Source organism: Ranitomeya variabilis, chromosome 7, assembly GCF_051348905.1.
Source record: "Ranitomeya variabilis isolate aRanVar5 chromosome 7, aRanVar5.hap1, whole genome shotgun sequence".
Taxonomy (NCBI): domain Eukaryota; kingdom Metazoa; phylum Chordata; class Amphibia; order Anura; family Dendrobatidae; genus Ranitomeya; species Ranitomeya variabilis.
The window spans coordinates 778,634-797,744 of record NC_135238.1 but is presented as its reverse complement, the minus strand read 5'-3'; the positions used below and the strand labels follow the sequence as shown (position 1 = coordinate 797,744).

At 52.0% G+C, this 19,111-nt stretch overlaps 1 protein-coding gene across 1 annotated transcript in view; it reads right to left on the bottom strand.

The window, feature by feature from the left end:
- SLC5A2 (solute carrier family 5 member 2) overlaps window positions 1-16,217 on the bottom strand; it is a 136,207-nt gene extending 119,990 nt beyond the window's left edge. Inside the window, exon 1 of the mRNA XM_077273589.1 lies at window positions 16,089-16,217. Coding sequence (XP_077129704.1) covers window positions 16,089-16,199 — 111 coding nt within the window. The 5' untranslated portion in view covers window positions 16,200-16,217. The remainder of the gene's footprint in view (window positions 1-16,088) is intronic.
- Between the last annotated feature and the right edge of the window lie 2,894 nt (window positions 16,218-19,111).

The window sequence follows — 19,111 nt, the reverse complement described above, 5'->3', positions numbered from 1 at the left end:
GGCAGGGGCTCCTCTATAGGGTAACATGGGGGGCTCCTCTATAGGGAACATGGGGCAGGGGCTTCTCTATAGGGAACATGGGGGCTCCTCTATAGGGAACATGCATGGGGGCTCCTCTATAGGGAACATGGGGCAGGGGCTCCTCTATAGGGAACATGGGGCAGGAACTTCTCTATAGGGAACATGGGGGGCTCCTCTATAGGGAACATGGGGCAGGGGCTTCTCTATAGGGAACATGGGGGGGCTCCTTTATAGGGAACATGGGGCAGGGCCTCCTCTATGGGGAACATGGGGCAGGGGCTCCACTATTGGGAACATGGGGCAGCGGCTCCTCTATAGGGAACATGGGGCAAAGGCTCCACTATAGGGAACATGGGGCAGGGGCTCCTCTATAGGGAAACATGGGGGCTCCTCTATAGGGAACATGGGGCAGGGGCTCCTCTATAGGGAACATGGGGCCGGGGCTCCTCTATAGGACAACATGGGGCAGGGGCTCCTCTATAGGACAACATGGGGCAGGGGCTCCTCTATAGGGAACATGGGGCAGGGGCTTCTCTATAGGGAACATGGGGGGCTCCTCTATAGGGAACATGGGGCAGGGGCTTCTCTATAGGGAACATGGGGGGCTCCTCTATAGGGAACATGCATGGGGGCTCCTCTATAGGGAACATGGGGGGCTCCTCTATAGGGAACATGGGGCAGGGGCTTCTCTATAGGGAACATGGGGGGCTCCTCTATAGGGAACATGCATGGGGGCTCCTCTATAGAGAACATGGGGCAAGGGCTCCTCTATGGGGTAACATGGGGGCTCCTCTATAGGGTAACATGGGGCAGGGGCTTCTCTATACGGAACATGGGGGGCTCCTCTATAGGGAACATGGGGCACTGCTCCTCTATAGGGAACATGGGGTAGGGGCTTCTCTATATGGAACATGGGGGGCTCCTCTATAGGAACATGGGGCAGGGGCTTCTCTATAGGGAACATGGGGGGCTCCTCTATAGGGAACATGCATGGGGGCTCCTCTATAGGGAACATGGGGCAGGGGCTCCTCTATGGGGTAACAAGGGGGGTCCTCTAAAGGGTAACATGGGGCAGGGGCTCCTCTATAGGGAACATGGGGCAGGGGCTCATCTATAGGGAAAATGGGGCAGGGGCTCCACTATAGGGAACATGGGGCAGGGGCTTCTCTATAGGTAACATGGGGGGCTCCTCTATAGGGAACATGCATGGGGGCTCCTCTATAGGGAACATGGGGCAGGGGCTCCTCTATGGGGTAACATGGGGGCTCCTCTATAGGGTAACATGGGGCAGGGGCTCCTCTATAGGGAAAATGGGGCAGGGGCTCCACTATAGGGAACATGGGGCAGGGGCTCCTCTATAGGGAACATGGGGCAGGGGCTTCTCTATAGGGAACATGGGGGGCTCCTCTATAGGGAACATGGGGCAGGGGCTTCTCTATAGGGAACATGGGGGGCTCCTCTATAGGGAACATGCATGGGGGCTCCTCTATAGGGAACATGGGGCAGGGGCTCCTCTATGGGGTAACATGGGGGCTCCTCTATAGGGTAACATGGGGCAGGGGCTCCTCTATAGGGAACATGGGGCAGGGGCTCCTCTATAGGGAAAATGGGGCAGGGGCTTCTCTATAGGGAACATGGGAGGCTCCTCTATAGGGAACATGGGGCAGGGGCTTCTCTATAGGGAACATGGGGGGCTCCTCTATAGGGAACATGCATGGGGGCTCCTCTATAGGGAACATGGGGCAGGGGCTCCTCTATGGGGTAACATGGGGGCTCCTCTATAGGGTAACATGGGGCAGGGGCTCCTCTATAGGGAACATGGGGCAGGGGCTCCTCTATAGGGAAAATGGGGCAGGGGCTTCTCTATAGGGAACATGGGAGGCTCCTCTATAGGGAACATGGGGCAGGGGCTTCTCTATAGGGAACATGGGGGGCTCCTCTATAGGGAACAGGCATGGGGGCTCCTCTATAGGGAACATGGGGCAGGGGCTCCTCTATGGGGTAACATGGGGGCTCCTCTATAGGGTAACATGGGGCAGGGGCTTCTCTATAGGGAAAATGGGGCAGGGGCTCCTCTATAGGGAACATGGGGCAGGGGCTTCTCTATAGGGAACATGGGGGGCTCCTCTATAGGGAACATGGGGCAGGGGCTTCTCTATAGGGAACATGGGGGGGCTCCTCTTTAGGGAACAGGCATGGGGGCTCCTCTATAGGAAACATGGGGCAGGGGCTCCTCTATGGGGTAACATGGGGGCTCTATAGGGTAACATGGGGCAGGGGCTCCACTATAGGGAACATGGGGCAGGGGCTCCTCTATGGGGTAACATGGGGGCTCCTCTATAGGGAACATGAGGCAGGGGCTCCTCTATAGGGAACATGGGGCAGGGGCTCCTCTATAGGGAACATGGGGCAGGGGCTCCACTATAGGGAACATGGGGCCGGGGCTCCTCTATAGGACAACATGGGACAGGGGCCCCTCTATAGGACAACATGGGGCAGGGGCTCCTCTATGGGGTAACATTGGGGGCTCTTCTATAGGGAACATGGGGGCTCCTCTACAGGGAACATGGGGTAGTGGCTCCTGTGTGGGGTAACATGGGGGGCTCCTCTATAGGGAACATGGGGGCTCCTCTATAGGGAACATGGGGCAGGGGCTCCTCTATGGGGTAACATGGGGGGCTCCTCTATAGGGAACTTGGGGCAGGGGCTCCTCTATAGGGAAACATGGAGGGCTCCTCTATAGGGAACATGGGACAGGGGCTCCTCTATAGGGAACATGGGGCAGGGGCTCCTCTATAGGGAACATGGGGGGCTCCTCTATAGGGAATATGGGGGGCTCCTCTATAGGGAACATGGGGCAGGGGCTCCTCTATAGGGAAACATGGAGGCTCCTCTATAGGGAACATGGGGCAGGGGCTCCTCTATAGGACAACATGGGGCAGGGGCTCCTCTATAGGACAACATGGGGCAGGGGCTCCTCCATAGGACAACATGGGGCAGGGGCTCCTCTATAGGACAACATGGGGCAGGGGCTCCTCTATAGGGTAACATGGGGCAGGGGCTTCTCTATAGGGAACATGGGGGGCTCCTCTATAGGGAACATGGGGCAGGGGCTCCACTATGGGGTAACATGGGGGCTCCTCTATAGGGTAACATGGGGCAGGGGCTCCACTATAGGGAACATGCGGCAGGGCTCCTCTATAGGGTAACATGGGGGGCTCCTCTATAGGGAACATGGGGCAGGGGCTCCTCTATAGGGAACATGGGGCAGGGGCTCCTCTGGGGTAACATGGGGGTCCGGGGGCTCCTCTATAGGGAACATGGGGCAGGGGCTCCTCTATAGGGAACATGGGGCAGGGGCTCCACTATAGGGAACATGGGGCAGGGGCTCCTCTATGGGGTAACATGGGGGGTCCGGGGGCTCCTCTATAGGGAACATGGGGCAGGGGCTCCTCTATGGGGTAACATGGGGGCTCCTCTATAGGGAACATGGGGGGCTCCTCTATAGGGAACATGGGGCAGGGGCTCCTCTATAGGGAAACATGGGGCAGGGGCTCCTCTATAGGGAACATGGGGGGCTCCTCTATAGTGAACATGGGGCAGGGGCTCCACTATGGGGTAACATGGGGGCTCCTCTATAGGGTAACATGGGGCAGGGGCTCCACTATAGGGAACATGCGGCAGGGCTCCTCTATAGGGTAACATGGGGGGCTCCTCTATAGGGAACATGGGGCAGGGGCTCCTCTATAGGGAACATGGGGCAGGGACTCCTCTGGGGTAACATGGGGGGTCCGGGGGCTCCTCTATAGGGAACATGGGGCAGGGGCTCCTCTATAGGGAACATGGGGCAGGGGCTCCACTATAGGGAACATGGGGCAGGGGCTCCTCTATGGGGTAACATGGGGGGTCCTGGGGCTCCTCTATAGGGAACATGGGGCAGGGGCTCCTCTATGGGGTAACAGGGGGCTCCTCTATAGGGTAACATGGGGGCTCCTCTATAGGGAACATGGGGGGCTCCTCTATAGGGTAACGGGGGGGGGCTCCTCTATAGGGTAACAGGGGGCTCCTCTATAGGGTAACATGGGGGGCTCCTCTATAGGGTAACATGGGGGCTCCTCTATAGGGAACATGGGGGGCTCCTCTATAGGGAACATGGGGGGCTCCTCTATAGGGTAACAAGCATGGGGGCTCCTCTATATAATAATAATAATAATAATTTTTATTTATATAGCGCCATCATATTCCGCAGCGCTTTACACATTATAGAGGGGACTTGTACACAGGGGCGTAACTACCGCGGTCGCAGCGGTCGCCATTGCGACCGGGCCCCGCAGGTCAGGGGCCCCGGGCCGGCAGGTCTGAGCAGGGCCGGGCTGGCCATCGGGCACTTCTGGCAAATGCCAGAAGAGCCGATGCCAGTAGTGGGCCGCTGCGCTGTTCCTCCCCCGGAACCCCCCCCCCCCAGTGCCGACGGCGCCGCCGCATTTAACTATACCGGCGTCTATGACACCGGTATAGTTCAATGCAATGATGGGAGGAGAGAGCGTCACCTGACGCTTCCTCTCCCATCATTCCCCGCTCTGCCTCTGACAGTACACTGCGGGTGCGCGATGACGTCATATCATCGCGCACCTGCAGTGTCCTGGGCAGACTGCAGCCGCCGGGAGCAGCGCGGGCAAAAGGAAAGGTGAGGAGAGTTTTTTTTTTTTCTTTTTAACCGGACTGTGGGGCCATTATCGGGGGGGGGGGGGGATGAGATGAGATGTGGGCTGTGCTCTATATACCCCTGTGCGGGCTGTGCTGTATATATCCCTGTGCTGGCTGTGCTGTATATACCACTGTGCGGGCTGTGCTCTATATACCCCTGTGCGGGCTGTGCTGTATATATCCCTGTGCGGGCTGTGCTGTATATACCCCTGTGCGGGCTGTGCTGTATATATCCCTGTGCGGGCTGTGCTGTATATACCCCTGTGCGGGCTGTGCTGTATATACCCCTGTGCGGGCTGTGCTGGATATACCACTGTGCGGACTGTACTGGATATACCACTGCGGGCTGTGCTCTATATACCACTGTGCGGGCTCTGCTGTATATACCACTGTGCGGGCTCTGCTGTATATACCATTGTGCGGGCTCTGCTGTATATAACACTGTGCGGGCTGTGCTGTATATACCACTGTGCGGGCTGTGTTGTATATACCACTGTGCGGGCTGTGTTGTATATACCACTGTGCGGGCTCTGCTGTATATACCACCGTGCGGGCTCTGCTGTATATAACACTGTGCGGGCTGTGCTCTATATACCACTGTGAGGGCTGTGCTGGATATACCACTGTGCGGGCTGTGCTGGATATACCACTGTGCGGGCTGTGCTGGCACCCAACACCATGTTGCAGTGCAGGAGATTCCTGCAACAGTCCGAGGCGTATAGAGGGGAAGGTGGGGGGGTAGGGGGGCGGGGCGGGGGAAGGTGGGGGGGTAGGGGGGGGCCCCATTTGGAAGTTCGCACCGGGGCCCATAACTTTGTAGTTACGCCACTGCTTGTACAGACAATAGACATTACAGCATAACAGAAATCACAGTTCAAAACAGATACCAGGAGGAGTGAGGGCCCTGCTGCTCGCAAGCTACAAACTATGAGGAAAAGGGGAGACACGAGAGGTGGATGGTAACAATTGCTTTAGTTATTTGGACCAGCCATAGTGTAAGGCTCGGGTGTTCATGTAAAGCTGCATGAACCAGGTAACAGCCTAAGTGTGTAGCAGTACAGACACAGAGGGCTATTAACCCCTTAAGCCCCGAGGGTGGTTTGCACGTTAATGACCGGGCCAATTTTTACAATTCTGACCACTGTCTCTTTATGAGGCTATAACTCTGGAACCCTTTGACGGATCTTGGTGATTCTGACATTGTTTTCTCGTGACATATTGTACTTCATGTTAGTGGTAAAATTTATTCGATATAACTTGCGTTTATTTGTGAAAAAAATGGAAATTTGGCGAAAATTTTGAAAATTTCGCAATTTTCCAACTTTGAATTTTTATGCCCTTAAATCACAGACATATGTCACGCAAAATACTTAATAAGTAACATTTCCCACATGTCTACTTTACATCAGTACAATTTTGTAACCAAAATTTTTTTTTGTGACGGAGTTATAAGGGTTAAAAGTTGACCAGCAATTTCTCATTTTTACAACACCATTTTTTTTTAGGGACCACATCTCATTTGAAGTCATTTTGAGGGGTCTATATGATAGAAAATACCCAAGTGTGACACCATTCTAAAAACTGCACCCCTCAAGGTGCTCAAAACCACATTCAAGAAGTTTATTAACCCTTCAGGTGTTTCACAGGAATTTTTGGAATGTTTAAATAAAAATGAACATTTAACTTTTTTTCACACAAAATTTATTTCAGCTCCAATTTGTTTTATTTTACCAAGGGTAACAGGAGAAAATGGACCCCCATAGTTGTTGTACAATTTGTCCTGAGTACGCTGATACCCCATATGTGGGTGTAAACCATTGTTTGGGCGCATGGCAGAGCTCAGAAGGGAAGGAGCGCCATTTGACTTTTCAATGCAAAATTGACTGGAATTGAGATGGGACGCCATGTTGCGTTTAGAGAGCCCCTGATGTGCCTAAACATTGAAACCCCTAACAAGTGACACCATTTTGGAAATTAGACCCCCTAAGGAACTTATCTAGATGTGTGGTGAGCACTTTGACCCACCAAGTGCTTCACAGAAGTTTATAATGCAGAGCCGTAAAAATAAAAAAATCATATTTTTTCACAAAAATGATCTTTTCGCCCCCAATTTTTTATTTTCCCAAGGGTAAGAGAAGAAATTGGACCCCAAAAAATGTTGTGCAATTTGTCCTGAGTACGGTGATACCCCATATGTGGGTGTAAACCATTGTTTGGGCGCATGGCAGAGCTTGGAAGGGAAGGAGCGCCATTTGACTTTTCAATGCAAAATTGACTGGAATTGAGATGGGACGCCATGTTGCGTTTGGAAAGCCCCTGATGTGCCTAAACATTGAAACCCCCCACAAGTGACACCATTTTGGAAAGTAGACCCCCTAAGGAACTTATCTAGATGTGTTTTGAGAGCTTTGAACCCCCAAGTGTTTCACTACAGATTATAACGCAGAGCTGTGAAAATATATATATTTTTTTCTCAAAAATGATTTTTTAGCCCCCAGCTTTGTATTTTTACAAGGGTAACAGAATAAATTGGACCCCAAAAGTTGTTGTCCAATTTGTCCTGAGTACGCTGATACCCCATATGTGGGGGAGAACCACTGTTTGGGTGCATGACAGAGCTCGGAAGGGAAGGAGCGCCATTTGGAATGCAGCCTTAAATGGATTAGTCTGCAGGCGTCACGTTGCATTTGCAGAGCCCCTGATGTACCCAAACAGTACAAACCCCCCACAAGTGACCCCATATTGGAAACTAGACCTCCCAAGGAACTTATCTAGATGTGTTGTGAGAACTTTGAACCCCCAAGTGTTTCACTACAGTTTATAACGCAGAGCCGTGAAAATAAAACATCTTTTTTTTCCCACAAAAATGATTTTTAGCCCCCCAAATTTTTATTTTCCTAAGGATAACAAGAGAACTTGGACCCCAGAAGTTGTTGTTCAATTTGTCCCGAGTACGCTGATAACACATATGTTGGGGTAAACCCCTTTTTGGGCGCACGGGAGAGCTCGGAAGGGAAGGAGCACTGTTTTACTTTTTCAACGCAGAATTGGCTTGGATTGAGATTGGACGCCATGTCGCGCTTGGAGAGCCCCTGATGTGCCTGGACAGTGGAAACTCCCCAATTCTACCTGAAACCCTAACCCAAACACACCCCTAAACCTAATCCCAACGGTAACCCTAACCACACCCCTAGCCCTGACACACCCATAATTCTAATCCCAACCCTAATCCAAACCGTAAATGTAATCCAAACCCTAACCCTAACTTTAGCCCCAACCCTAACTTTAGCCCCAACCCTAACCCTAACTTTACCTCCAACCCTAGCCCTAACCCTAACCCTAGCCCTAACCCTAACCCTAACCCTAAACGTGACTGAAATACGTGGCACTGAAATACGTGGCACTGAAATACGTGGCACTGAAATACGTGGCACTGAAATACGTGGCACTGAAATACGTGATACGTGGCACTGAAACATGTGGCACTGAAATACGTGATACGTGGCACTGAAATACGTGGCACTGAAATACGTGGCACTGAAATACGTGGCACTGAAATACGTGATACGTGGCACTGAAATACGTGATACGTGGCACTTAAATACGTGGCACTGAAACACATGGCACTGAAATACGTGATACGTGGCACTTAAATATGTGGCACTGAAACACGTGGCACTGAAATACGTGATACGTGGCACTGAAATACGTGGCACTGAAATACGTGGCACTGAAATACGTGGCACTGAAATACGTGGCACTGAAATACGTGCAACTGAAATACGTGCAACTGAAATACGTGGCACTAAAATATGTGGCACTGAAATACGTGATACGTGGCACTGAAATACGTGATACGTGGCACTTAAATACGTGGCACTGAAACACGTGGCACTGAAATACGTGATGCGTGGCACTGAAACACGTGGCACTGAAACACGTGGCACTGAAATACGTCGCACTGAAATACGTGGCACTGAAATACGTGGCACTATGACTGTCAGAAAATGTTCATTAAACGGTTAGGGGTGAGGTTAGGGGTAGAGTTAGGGTTAGGGTTTGGATCCCTTTATCACCTTGATGGTGGTGGGTGGCTTTTCAGTCTGTTTTCTGTTTTTTTTTCGATAAAAACGCATGCGTTTTTAACGCAAACGCATGTGCTTAAAAACGCAAGAAAATACTGCAGGCTGTATTTCTGAAAATGAACACATGCAGAAAAAAACCGCATGCGTTTGAAAACGCGACCAAACGCGTACAAAAAAAACGCATGCGTTTTCAATGTTAAATATAGGGAAAAAACGCATGCGTTTTTTTGTGCAAAAAACGCTGCAGACAAAAACGCAAGTGTGAAACCAGCGACGCTTTTTATAGCAAAATAGTTTTTGCGTCTCCACATTTTGAGACCTATAATTTTTCCACATTTTGCTCCACAGTCATGTGAGGTCTTGTTTTTTGCGGGAGGAGTTGACGTTTTTATTGGTAACATTTTCGGACACGTGACCGTTTTTGATCACTTTTTATTCCGATTTTTGTGAGGCAGAATGACCAAAAACCTGCTATTCATGAATTTCTTTTGGGAGAGGCGTTTATACCGTTCCGCGTTTGGTAAAATTGATAAAGCAGTTTTATTCTTCGGGTCAGTACGATTACAGTGATACCTCATTTATATCATTTTTTTATGTTTTGGCGCTTTTATACGATAAAAACTATTTTATAGAAAAAATAATTATTTTAGTATCGCTTTATTCTCAGGACTATAACTTTTTTATTTTTTTGCTGATGATGCTGTATGGCGGCTTGTTTTTTGCGGGACAAGATGACGTTTTCAGCGGTACCATGAATATTTATATCAGTCTTTTTGATCGTGTGTTATTCCACTTTTTGTTCGGCGGTATGGTAATAAAGCGTTGTTTTTTGCCTCGTTTTTTTTTTTGTTTTTTTCTTACGGTGTTTACTGAAGGGGTTAACTAGTGGGGAAGTTTTATAGGTTGGGTCGTTACGGACGCGGCGATACTAAATATGTGTACTTTTATTGTTTTGTTTTTTTTATTTAGATAAAGAAATGTATTTATGGGAATAATATATTTATTTTTTTTTATTATTTATTTAGGAATTTTTTTTATTTTTTTTTACACATGTGGAAAAAATTTTTTTTCTACTTTTTTACTTTGTCCCAGGGGAAGACATCACAGATCGATGATCTGATAGTGTGCACAGCACTCTGTCAGATCACCGATCTCACTTACATCGGTGCAGGCTTACCAGTGTCTGCTCTGAGCAGGCACTCGGTAAGCCACCTCCTTCCCTGCAGGACCCGGATGCCGCGGCCATCTTGGATCCGGGACCTGCAGCCAGGAAGGAGGTAGGAGACCCTCGCAGCAACGCGATCACATTGCGTTGCTCCGGGGGTCTCAGGGAAGCCCGCAGGGAGCCCCCTCCCTGCGCGATGCTTCCCTATACTGCCGGTACACTGCGATCATGTTTGATCGCGGTGTGCCGGGGGTTAATGTGCCGGGGGCGGTCCGTGACCGCTCCTGGCACATAGTGCCGGATGTCAGCTGCGATAGGCAGCTGACACCCGGCCGCGATCGGCCGCGCTCCCCCAGTGAGCGCGGCCGATCGCGTATGACGTACTATCCCGTCACCCGGAATTAAGTCCCAGGTCACCTTGACGGGATAGTACGTCATACGGGATTAAGGGGTTAACTGCATAAAGTGTATGAGAACATGATGAGAGGAACCTGATTATGTTTTTTTTTTTTTTTTTATGATAGGCCACACAGGGATCGCTAGGTTAATGCATTGAGGCGGTAGGCCAGTCTGAACAAATGAGTTTTTAGGGCACTCTTAAAACTGTGGGGATTGGGGATTAATCGTATTAACCTAGGTAGTGCATTCCAAAGAATCGGCGCAGCACGTGTAAAGTCTTGGAGTGGGAGGTTCTGATTATTGAGGATGCTAACCTGAGGTCATTAGCGGAGCGGAGGGCACGGGTAGGGTGGTAGACTGAGACCAGAGAGGAGATGTAGGGTGGTGCTGAGCCATGGAGTGCTTTGTGGCTGAGGGTAGAAGTTTTGTACTGGATTCAGGAGTGGATGGGTAACCAGTGTAATGACTGGCACAAGGTAGAGGCATCGGTGTAACGTTTGGTGAGGAATATGATCCTGGCAGCAGCATTCAGGACAGATTGGAGCGGGGAGAGTTTGGTAAGAGGGAGGCCGATTAGTAGAGAGTAAGGCTGCGTGTCCACGATCAGGATGGCCGGCGGTATCGCCGGAGCGGCGAAGCCGCTCGGCGCTAAGCCCCGCCCCCTTTCTGGGATGCGATGATGCACCACTCGCCATAGGGCCCTGTGATATTACCTGTGGCGACGCAGCGTCACCGCATGTAGCACGGACATGCTGCGATCTGAAAAGACGCGCAGCATGTCCGGAGTCGCAGGCCCGCCGCGTGCGGGTTTCCACGCATAGTGGACACGGGATTTCAAAAAATCCCCTCCACTATGCTGGAACATCTGGACGCTGCGTGTTTGATGCTGCAGCGTCAAACAAGCAGCGTTTACTTACCGTGGACACACACCCTTACAGTAGTCCAGACGAGAATGAATAAGTGAAACAGTAAGGGTATGTGTCCACGTTCAGGATTGCATCAGGATTGGGTCAGGATTTTCCATCAGTATTTGTAAGCCAAAATTAGGAGTGGGTGATAAATGCAAAAGTGGAGCAGATGTTTCTATTATACTTTTCCTCTAATTGTTCCACTCCTGGTTTTGGCTACAAATACTGATGAAAAATCCTGACCAAATCCTGATGCAATCCTGAACGTGGACACATACCCTTAGGGTGAGTGTCCACGGTAAGTAAACGCTGCGTGATTGACGCTGCAGCGTCAAACACGCAGCGTCCAGATGTTCCAGCATTGTGGAGGGGATTTGTTGAAATCCCGTGTCCACTATGCGTGGAAACCCGCACGCGGCGGCCCTGCGACTCCGGACATGCTGCGCGTCTTTTCAGATCGCAGCATGTCCGTACACCTTGCGGGGACGCAGCATCCCCGCAAGGCATATCACAGGGCCCTATGGCGAGGGGTACGATGATCCCGGATGTGTACTGTACACATCCGGCACCATCGCGTCCCAGAAAGGGGGCGGGGCTTAGCGCCGAGAGGCTTCGCCGCTGCGGCGATACCGCCGGCCATCCTGAGCGTGGACACGCACCCTTAGGGTATGTGTCCACGTTCAGGATTGCTTCAGGATTTGGTCAGGATTTTATGCAGGTAAAATCCTGACCAAATCTGCACCTGAGGTCACTGGCAGGTGACCTGCATTTTTTCTGCAATGTAAGGACATGCTGCGTTCTTAAAAGACGCGCCGCATGTGAGTTTTCTCGGGTGTGCCGCATGCGTCTTTTACTGCATAGTGGAGACGGGATTTCATGAAATCCCCTCCACTATGCTGTAACATCTGGACGCTGCGTTTTTTATGCATGTTGCTCAACGCTGCGTCAAAAACGCAGCGTTTCCTGAACGTGGAAACATACCCTAAGGCTATGTCTCCACGTTCAGGATGGCCGGCGGTATCGCCGCAGCGGCGCTAAGCCCCGCCCCCTTTCTGGGACGCGATGTGTTAACTCTTCACATCCGGGATGATCGCTCGCTCCCATAGGGCCCTGTGATATGCCTTGCGGGGACGCTGCGTCCCCGCAAGGTGTACGGACATGCTCCGATCTGAAAAGACGTGCAGCATGTCCGGAGTCGGATTTCATAAAATCCTCTCCACTATGCTGGAACATCTGGACGCTGCTTGTTTGACGCTGCAGCTCTGCGCAGAGTCAAAGAAGCAGCGTTTCCTGACCGTGGAAACATACCCTAAGAGTTTTTGCAGAGTCGAAAGTAAGAAAAGGGCGAATTCTAGAAATGTTTTTGAGATGCAGATAACAAGAGCGAGCCAGTGATCGGATGTGGGGGGTGAATGAAAGCTCGGAATCAAGGATGACCCCAAGGCAGCGGGCATGTTGCCTTGGAGTAATGGTGGAACCACACACGGAGATGGCAATGTCAGGCAAAGGTAGGTTAGTAGAGGGAGAGAACACGAGGAGTTCAGTTTTTGACAGATTCAGTTTCAGATAGAGGGAGGACATGATGTTAGAGACAGCGGTTAGACAATCACTGGTGTTTTCTAAGAAGGTCGGCGTGATAACAGAAGTGTATAATTGGGTGTCGTCAGCATAGAGATGGTACTGGAAACCAAATCTACTGATTGTTTGTCCAATAGGGGCAGTATACAAAGAGAAGAGGAGGGGGCCTAGGACTGATCCTTGAGGAACCCCAACAGTAAGGGGAAGGTGAGGGGAGGAGGAACCAGCAAAACATACAGTGAAGGATCGGTCAGAGAGATAGGAGGAGAACCAAGAGAGAACGGTGTCCTTGAGGCCGATGGAGCGGAGCATAGTGAGGAGGAGCTGATGATCCACAGTGTCGAATGCTGCGGAGAGATCCAAGAGAATTAGCATGGAGTAGTGACCATTAGATTTAGCTGTTAGTAGGTCATTAGAGACTTTAGTGAGGGCAGTTTCAGTAGACTGTAAAGAGCGGAAGCCAGATTGAAGAGGGTCAATAAGAGCGTTATCTGAGAGATAGCGGGTAAGACGGGAGTGGACCAGGCGTTCGAGGAGTTTAGAGATGAAGGGAAGATTAGAGACAGGTCTATAATTAGCGGCACAGTTCTGGCCGAGGGAGGGTTTTTTAAGTAATGGATGTATGATGCCTAAATGAGGAGGGAAAAATACCGGAAGTGAGGGAAAGGTTGAATATTTTTGTTAGGTGAGTGGTGACAGCCGGGGAAAGGGACTGGAGGAGATGTGACGGAATGGGCTCACTGGTGCAAGTGGTCGGGCGAGAAGATGCAAGGAGCCTGATTACTTCTTCTTCTGTAACTGGTTCAAAGTCAGAGAGTGAACTAGATGCAGTGGGGGAGGGAGGACAGTGCATGGTATGAAGAGATTAGGAGATGATTTCCTGTCGAATGTGGTCAATTTTTTCTTTGAAGTAATTGGCCAGATCGTCAGCGCGGAGATCAGTGGTTGGGGCTTGCTCTCTTGGGTTGAGTAGGGACTGGAAAGTGTCAAAGAGACGTTTGGGGTTATTGGACAGTGAGGTGATGAGGGTGTTGAAATAGGTTTGTTTGGAGAGGTGAAGGGCAGAGTTGTATGTTTTTAGCATGAACTTATAATGGAGGAAATCTTCGGGTAGATTAGATTTTCTCCACAGACGTTCGGTGCACCTCTATAGGGTAACATGGGGGGCTCATCTATAGGGTAACATGGGGGGCTCATCTATAGGGTAACATGGGGGGCTCCTCTATAGGGAACATGGGGGCTCCTCTATAGGGTAACATGGGGGGGGCTTCTCTATAGGGAACATGGGGGGCTCCTCTATAGGGAACATGGGGGGGCTCCTCTATAGGGTACATGGGGGCTTCTCTATAGGACAACATGGGGGGCTCCTCTATAGGGAACATGGGGGCTCCTCTATAGGGAACATGGGGGGCTCCTCTATAGGGAGCATGGGGGCTCCTCTATAGGGTAACATGGGGGGCTCCTCTATAGGGAACATGGGGGCTCCTCTATAGGGAACATGGGGGGGCTCCTCTATAGGGTAACATGGGGGCACCTCTATAGGGAACATGGAGGGCTCCTCTATAGGGTAACAGGGGGGCTCCTCTATAGGGTAACATGGGGGGATCCTCTATAGGACAACATGGGGTAGGGTGCTCCTCTATAGGGAACATGGGGGGCTCCTCTATAGGGAACATGGGGGGCTCCTCTATAGGGAACATGGGGGGGCTCCTCTATAGGGTAACATGGGGGCACCTCTATAGGGAACATGGAGGGCTCCTCTATAGGGTAACAGGGGGGCTCCTCTATAGGGTAACATGGGGGGATCCTCTATAGGACAACATGGGGTAGGGTGCTCCTCTATAGGGAACATGGGGGGCTCCTTTATAAGGCACATGGGGGGCTCCTCTATTGAGTAACATGGGGCAGGGGGCTCATCTGTATACCATGGGGCAGGGGCTTCTCTATAGGGCACATGGGGTGGGGGCTCCCCTATAGGGTAACATGGGGTGAGAACTTCCGTATAGGATGCATAGGATGGGGGCTCGGGCCCCAGAATCCACTTGCTCTATGGGAAGAAGCCAGAACTCTCCATGTGCATCCAAATGAATAGCAATTTCCTCATCAGCAAAATTCACCAGGAGCAGAACATGTAACGCAGATCATTAGTTAGGAAACCGACAGAGCATGTCTGCAGAGCATCGCCTACCGGAGCAGAGTCTGCAGAGCATCGCCTACCGGAGCAGAGCCTCACTCTATAGGACACCACTGGCCTCCTCCAGGGCTCGGTGCTCTCTTTTTGGAGCATTAGGAGCACCAGAACACGTCGGCCATGTTACTTACACTTCCTTACATCCATGTACAATAACAAATTACATTGTGGTACCGTGTTAGCCAGAAAGATCAATGTGAAACCTTTTCTGCCCAATGATGATAAAAGTATTCTAGGAGTATTTTGTAATCCTGCCTGAAGAAGGAGCCTCGGTGCTCTGAAAGCTGCAAACATATTTTCTGGTTAGCCAATAAAGGTATCACTCCGACAATACTATTGAATCATCATTGGACAGAAAAGTATTCACATTGACTTCCTTACATCAAAATTCAAAGTAAAATCATTTCCAGACTGAACGGACAGAACATCAGAGAAGAGAAAACAGGGAAACAATAAGCTACAATGCAAGTAAAGTGATGACAAGCAGCAGGAGGGCGCAGACGGAGGGCTCAGACGGAGGGCACAGACGGAGGGCACAGACGGAGGGCACAGACGGAAGGCACAGCAGGAGAGCTCAGACGGAGGGTACAGACGGAGGGCTCAGACAGAGGGCACAGCAGGAGGGCGCAGACGGAGGGCACAGCAGGAGGGCTCAGACAGAGGGCACAGCAGGAGGATGCAGCAGGAGGGCACTGACGGAGGGCGCAGCAGGAGGGCTCAGACGGAGGGCACAGCAGGAGGGTGCAGCATGAGGGCGCAGACACGCAGACGGAGGGTGCAGATGGAGGGCGCAGCAGGAGGGCTCAGACGAAGGGCACAGCAGGAGGGCACAGCAGGAGGGCGCAGCAGGAGGGCATTGACCGAGGGCACAGCAGGATAGCACATTAAGATCTACGTGCAGAGGAAGACATAGCCAGAGAGAAACATCTAAAGATGTAGATCTGCCTACACACTAGAGTACTAGTCCTCCACCGCCATCCGCTAGTCCTCCACGCCCATCCGCTAGTCCTCCAGACTGACGCCCAGTCACTTACCCACAAGCCAACTCCAATAACGATAATAAAGTATCCGATGATGACGGAGATGTCGGCAGGGTTACTAATGGCAGCAGGAGCATGGGAGGTTTCTGGGGACGCGGTGCTCATGGTGACTGCTCCTCTCCGTCTCGTGTGACCCCAGAGGTTGCTCTGTATCTTCACTCGTCCTCTGGTAAAAACTCTAAACATTAACTTCTTGTACTTAGTTTGTCATTCGGCCACAAGACTCAATCACTGATCACCGTTGTGCTGATCACTGCGCTTATGTGTGTGTGTAACCCATTCACTACTTCCATCTACCCCCCACCCCCTGAAGATGGCCGGACCCTCACTGTAAATACATCATTGTAAATACACACCTGTACTTTGTATCTCCCCCACCTCATGATAGATTGTAAGCTCTCAGGAGCAGGGGCGGATTATTGTGTCTAATTTATTGTATTATTATTATTATTTATTTATATAGGACCATTAATTCCTTGGTGCTGTACATGAGAAGGGGTTACATACAGGGTCATAGATATCGTTTACATTGTATTGTTAACGTTGTTACTTATGACTGTTGTGTATGAACGGTTAAACTGTAAAGCGCTGCGGAATATGTTGGCGCTATATAAATAAAGATTATTATTATTATTATTATTATTATTATTACAGCGAAATCTAAAACATGGAAGCCAAGTAGCCACCATTGCTCCACTTCCACACCATCCAAAATATGTCTTACCAGACAGCCTGCCCTCAACATGTCTGCAGAGCATCGCCTACCGGAGCCGAGTCTGCAGAGCATCGCCTACCGGAGCCGAGTCTGCAGAGCATCGAATACCGGAGCCGAGTCTGCAGAGCATCGCCTACCGGAGCCGAGTCTGCAGAGCATCCCCTACCGTAGAAGAGTCTGCAGAGCATCGCCTACCGGAGCAGAGTCTGCAGAGCATCGCCTACCGGAGAAGAGTCTGCAGAGCATCGCCTATCGGAGCAGAGTCTGCAGAGCATCCCCTACCGGAGCAGAGTCTGCAGAGCATCGCCTACCGGAGCAGAGTCTGCAGAGCATCGCCTACCGGAGCAGAGTCTGCAGAGCATCGCCTACCGGAGAAGAGTCTGCAGAGCATCGCCTACCGGAGCAGAGTCTGCAGAGCATCCCCTACCGGAGCAGAGTCTGCAGAGCATCGCCTACCGGAGCAGAGTCTGCAGAGCATCGCCTACCGGAGCAGAGTCTGCAGAGCATCCCCTACCGGAGCAGAGTCTGCAGAGCATCGCCTACCGGAGCAGAGTCTGCAGAGCATCGCCTACCGGAGCAGAGTCTGCAGAGCATCGCCTACCGGAGAAGAGTCTGCAGAGCATCGCCTACCGGAGCAGAGTCTGCAGAGCATCGCCTACCGGAGCAGAGTCTGCAGAGCATCGCCTACCGGAGCAGAGTCTGCAGAGCATCGCCTACCGGAGCAGAGTCTGCAGAGCATCGCCTACCGAAGCAGAGTCTGCAGAGCATCGAATACCGGAGCTGAGTCTGCAGAGCATCGCCTACCGGAGCCGAGTCTGCAGAGCATCCCCTACCGTAGAAGAGTCTGCAGAGCATCGCCTACCGGAGCAGAGTCTGCAGAGCATCGCCTACCGGAGCAGAGTCTGCAGAGCATCCCCTACCGTAGAAGAGTCTGCAGAGCATCGCCTACCGGAGCAGAGTCTGCAGAGCATCGCCTACCGGAGAAGAGTCTGCAGAGCATCGCCTATCGGAGCAGAGCCTGCAGAGCATCCCCTACCGGAGCAGAGTCTGCAGAGCATCGCCTACCGGAGCAGAGTCTGCAGAGCATCGCCTACCGGAGCAGAGTCTGCAGAGCATCGCCTACCGGAGAAGAGTCTGCAGAGCATCGCCTACCGGAGCAGAGTCTGCAGAGCATCCCCTACCGGAGCAGAGTCTGCAGAGCATCGCCTACCGGAGCAGAGTCTGCAGAGCATCGCCTACCGGAGCAGAGTCTGCAGAGCATCCCCTACCGGAGCAGAGTCTGCAGAGCATCGCCTACCGGAGCAGAGTCTGCAGAGCATCGCCTACCGGAGCAGAGTCTGCAGAGCATCGCCTACCGGAGAAGAGTCTGCAGAGCATCGCCTACCGGAGCAGAGTCTGCAGAGCATCGCCTACCGGAGCAGAGTCTGCAGAGCATCGCCTACCGGAGCAGAGTCTGCAGAGCATCGCCTACCGGAGCAGAGTCTGCAGAGCATCGCCTACCGGAGCAGAGTCTGCAGAGCATCGCCTACCGGAGCAGAGTCTGCAGAGCATCCCCTACCGGAGCAGAGTCTGCAGAGCATCGCCTACCGGAGCAGAGTCTGCAGAGCATCCCCTACCGGAGCAGAGTCTGCAGAGCATCGCCTACCGGAGCAGAGTCTGCAGAGCATCGCCTACCGGAGAAGAGTCTGCAGAGCATCGCCTACCGGAGCAGAGTCTGCAGAGCATCGCCTACCGGAGCAGAGTCTGCAGAGCATCCCCTACCGGAGCAGAGTCTGCAGAGCATCCCCTACCGGAGCAGAGTCTGCAGAGCATTGCCTACCGGAGCAGAGTCTGCAGAGCATCGCCTACCGGAGCAGAGTCTGCAGAGCATCCCCTACCGGAGCAGAGTCTGCAGAGCATCGCCTACCGGAGCAGAGTCTGCAGAGTATCGCCTACCGGAGAAGAGTCTGCAGAGCATCCCCTACCGGAGCAGAGTCTGCAGAGCATCGCCTACCGGAGCAGAGACTGCAGAGCATCGCCTACCGGAGGAGAGTCTGCAGAGCTTCGCCTACCGGAGCAGAGTCTGCAGAGCATCCCCTACCGGAGAAGAGTCTGCAGAGCATCCCCTACCGGAGCAGAGTCTGCAGAGCATCCCCTACCGGAGCAGAGTCTGCAGAGCATCCCCTACCGGAGCAGAGTCTGCAGAGCATCGCCTACCGGAGCAGAGTCTGCAGAGCATCGCCTACCGGAGGAGAGTCTGCAGAGCTTCGCCTACCGGAGCAGAGTCTGCAGAGCATCCCCTACCGGAGCAGAGTCTGCAGAG